The sequence below is a fragment of the Anneissia japonica genome, unplaced genomic scaffold, assembly GCF_011630105.1.
Source record: "Anneissia japonica isolate Jap-2015-1 unplaced genomic scaffold, ASM1163010v1 scaffold1116_len17181_cov118, whole genome shotgun sequence".
In the NCBI taxonomy this organism is placed as follows: domain Eukaryota; kingdom Metazoa; phylum Echinodermata; class Crinoidea; order Comatulida; family Comatulidae; genus Anneissia; species Anneissia japonica.
In genome coordinates, this window is record NW_022753553.1 from 15,317 (window position 1) to 17,214 (window position 1,898).

General features: G+C 38.5%; 1 protein-coding gene across 1 annotated transcript; it reads left to right on the top strand.

Annotated features, from left to right (window-relative positions):
• Positions 1 to 267: 267 nt before the first annotated feature.
• On the top strand, positions 268 to 1,898 carry LOC117122909 (the record flags this gene model as incomplete). Its single annotated transcript, XM_033268684.1, is given in 3 exon segments — positions 268 to 693; positions 988 to 1,068; positions 1,197 to 1,898. Coding segments are annotated over 3 exon segments (1,017 nt in total), but the record flags the coding sequence as incomplete, so codon positions are not given.

The following is a 1,898-nucleotide window of genomic DNA, read 5'->3' on the forward strand; positions in this document are numbered from 1 at the left end:
AAATTTGTTTATCTGGATCCTCCCCAAATTTGGTAGTTTTTTTTCTCCCCGGCCTGGGAGGTCCCATTGACGGAGGAGGAGAGGAGGATGTAGCCACTCGGACTCCACTGGTCCCACCACTGATTTTCATCATCACTGACCACAGTGTTTTACTCAAAATAACAATATAAATGAATTTTTTCAATGATGTTTATGGGTATCGGTATAGTCACACTGTGTGTTTTACCTTGTGTCATTTCATATACACCATTTTCGCGATAATTGGATAGAAAACTTTCGTTAACCTGGCAACCTTGCCTGGGGTACAACGACACCGCGGTGTACCAGTGATACCCGGAAGTGCCTATGCTTTTACATACAGTACAGTTACTGTGAAGTAGAGTAGCGAAGCGATTGTTTTCTTTTGTTGTTAAATTCTTTTGTGAAATACTTTAAGCCATTATTCTCCGGAATAAAAGAATGAGTGGAAAAGGTGCAAGAAAGATTTGCCAGGTGAATGGCTGCAGTAATAGCCAATTTAAGCTTCAACAATGGAAAAACGAGTTGTGTCCCAACCAGGGATTTTTTCGCAAGGATTGCTCTTGTTGTATTCAGCCCTACCAGCTCCATCGGTTTCCACAAGCCCATCGTCAAGAATGGGTGAAAAATTTAAACACAAAATTAACTATCAACGATCTTAAAGATTATCACAGAGTAAGTTGAAGATTGTTTATAATTTTTATTATGTAAAAATTGGCCCGGTCTCAGGAGAGCGTCCAACAACCTAGCACTGTAGTAGTGAACCACTACACTTTCCCACTGACATACCATTTTCGTTAGAGGAGGGTCTAGGCCTAGCCATACGGCCCTTGATTCAGGCAAAGGGGTTGTGTACTAATTACAAACCCTATGATTCAATCAATCTGAAGCAACGATTATGTGGGTTTCTATGTGAAAAAATGAAGTTGAAGACTCATTCAACTGATTATTTTGTATTTGTTTTTGCAGGTTTGTTCTGTTCACTTTGTTGATGGAAAGCCGTCAAAAGGACATCCATATCCGACGCTGCACATTGGATATTCTCTACATGTAAGTTATTTCCTAACTGTGTGTCTTTTAAAATTAGATTAGATTTTTTTCTTATTAAAAAATAAGCCAAAAATTAATAAACATGCTTCTTAAATTTAATTATAATTTGTTGGTTGCTTTATTTACAGAGTAATTGGAAACTAAGTCCAGGAAGGCGTGCTCCCCGGCAGCGAACTCGTGTCCAAACAAAAATGGACACAAACGTAGATGTTTACAATAAGGTACCACCGGATGAAAGGATGGATGTTGAAATAGTACAGCCAATGGACGTCGATGTGGAGCCAAAATACAAAGACGTGTCAACACAGTATTATTCAGCACAACCTTTGAACCACGACCACTGTTATGCCCAAAAATCTCAGGATAAATGTACACAAACACCAAGTGCACCTTCCATAGACACGCATGACATGAATGATAAGCAGTTCAAATTCTTTACTGGGCTATCATCTACCACATTTTGGGCTTTACTGTCATCAATTATGTGTTGGACCACAGAACTTCCATCACATTCTCTACCAGTGGCCGAACAGTTTTTAATGGTATTAATGAGACTACGTTTAGGTCTGTTGCTTCCAGATTTAGGTTATAGGTTTAAAATATCAACATCGACAGCAAGCAAAATATTTAGCAAGTGGACAATATTATTAGGACAATATTCAAAGAACCTTGTCCACTGGATACCGAGGGACGGCCTAAATAGGATACGTCCAAAATGTTTTGCGGAAAACTACTCTAAAGTTACATGCATAATTGATTGCACAAAAATATTTGTACAACGTCCTAAAGATTTAATGCAACGAGCGCAAACATATTCAAATTACAAATCA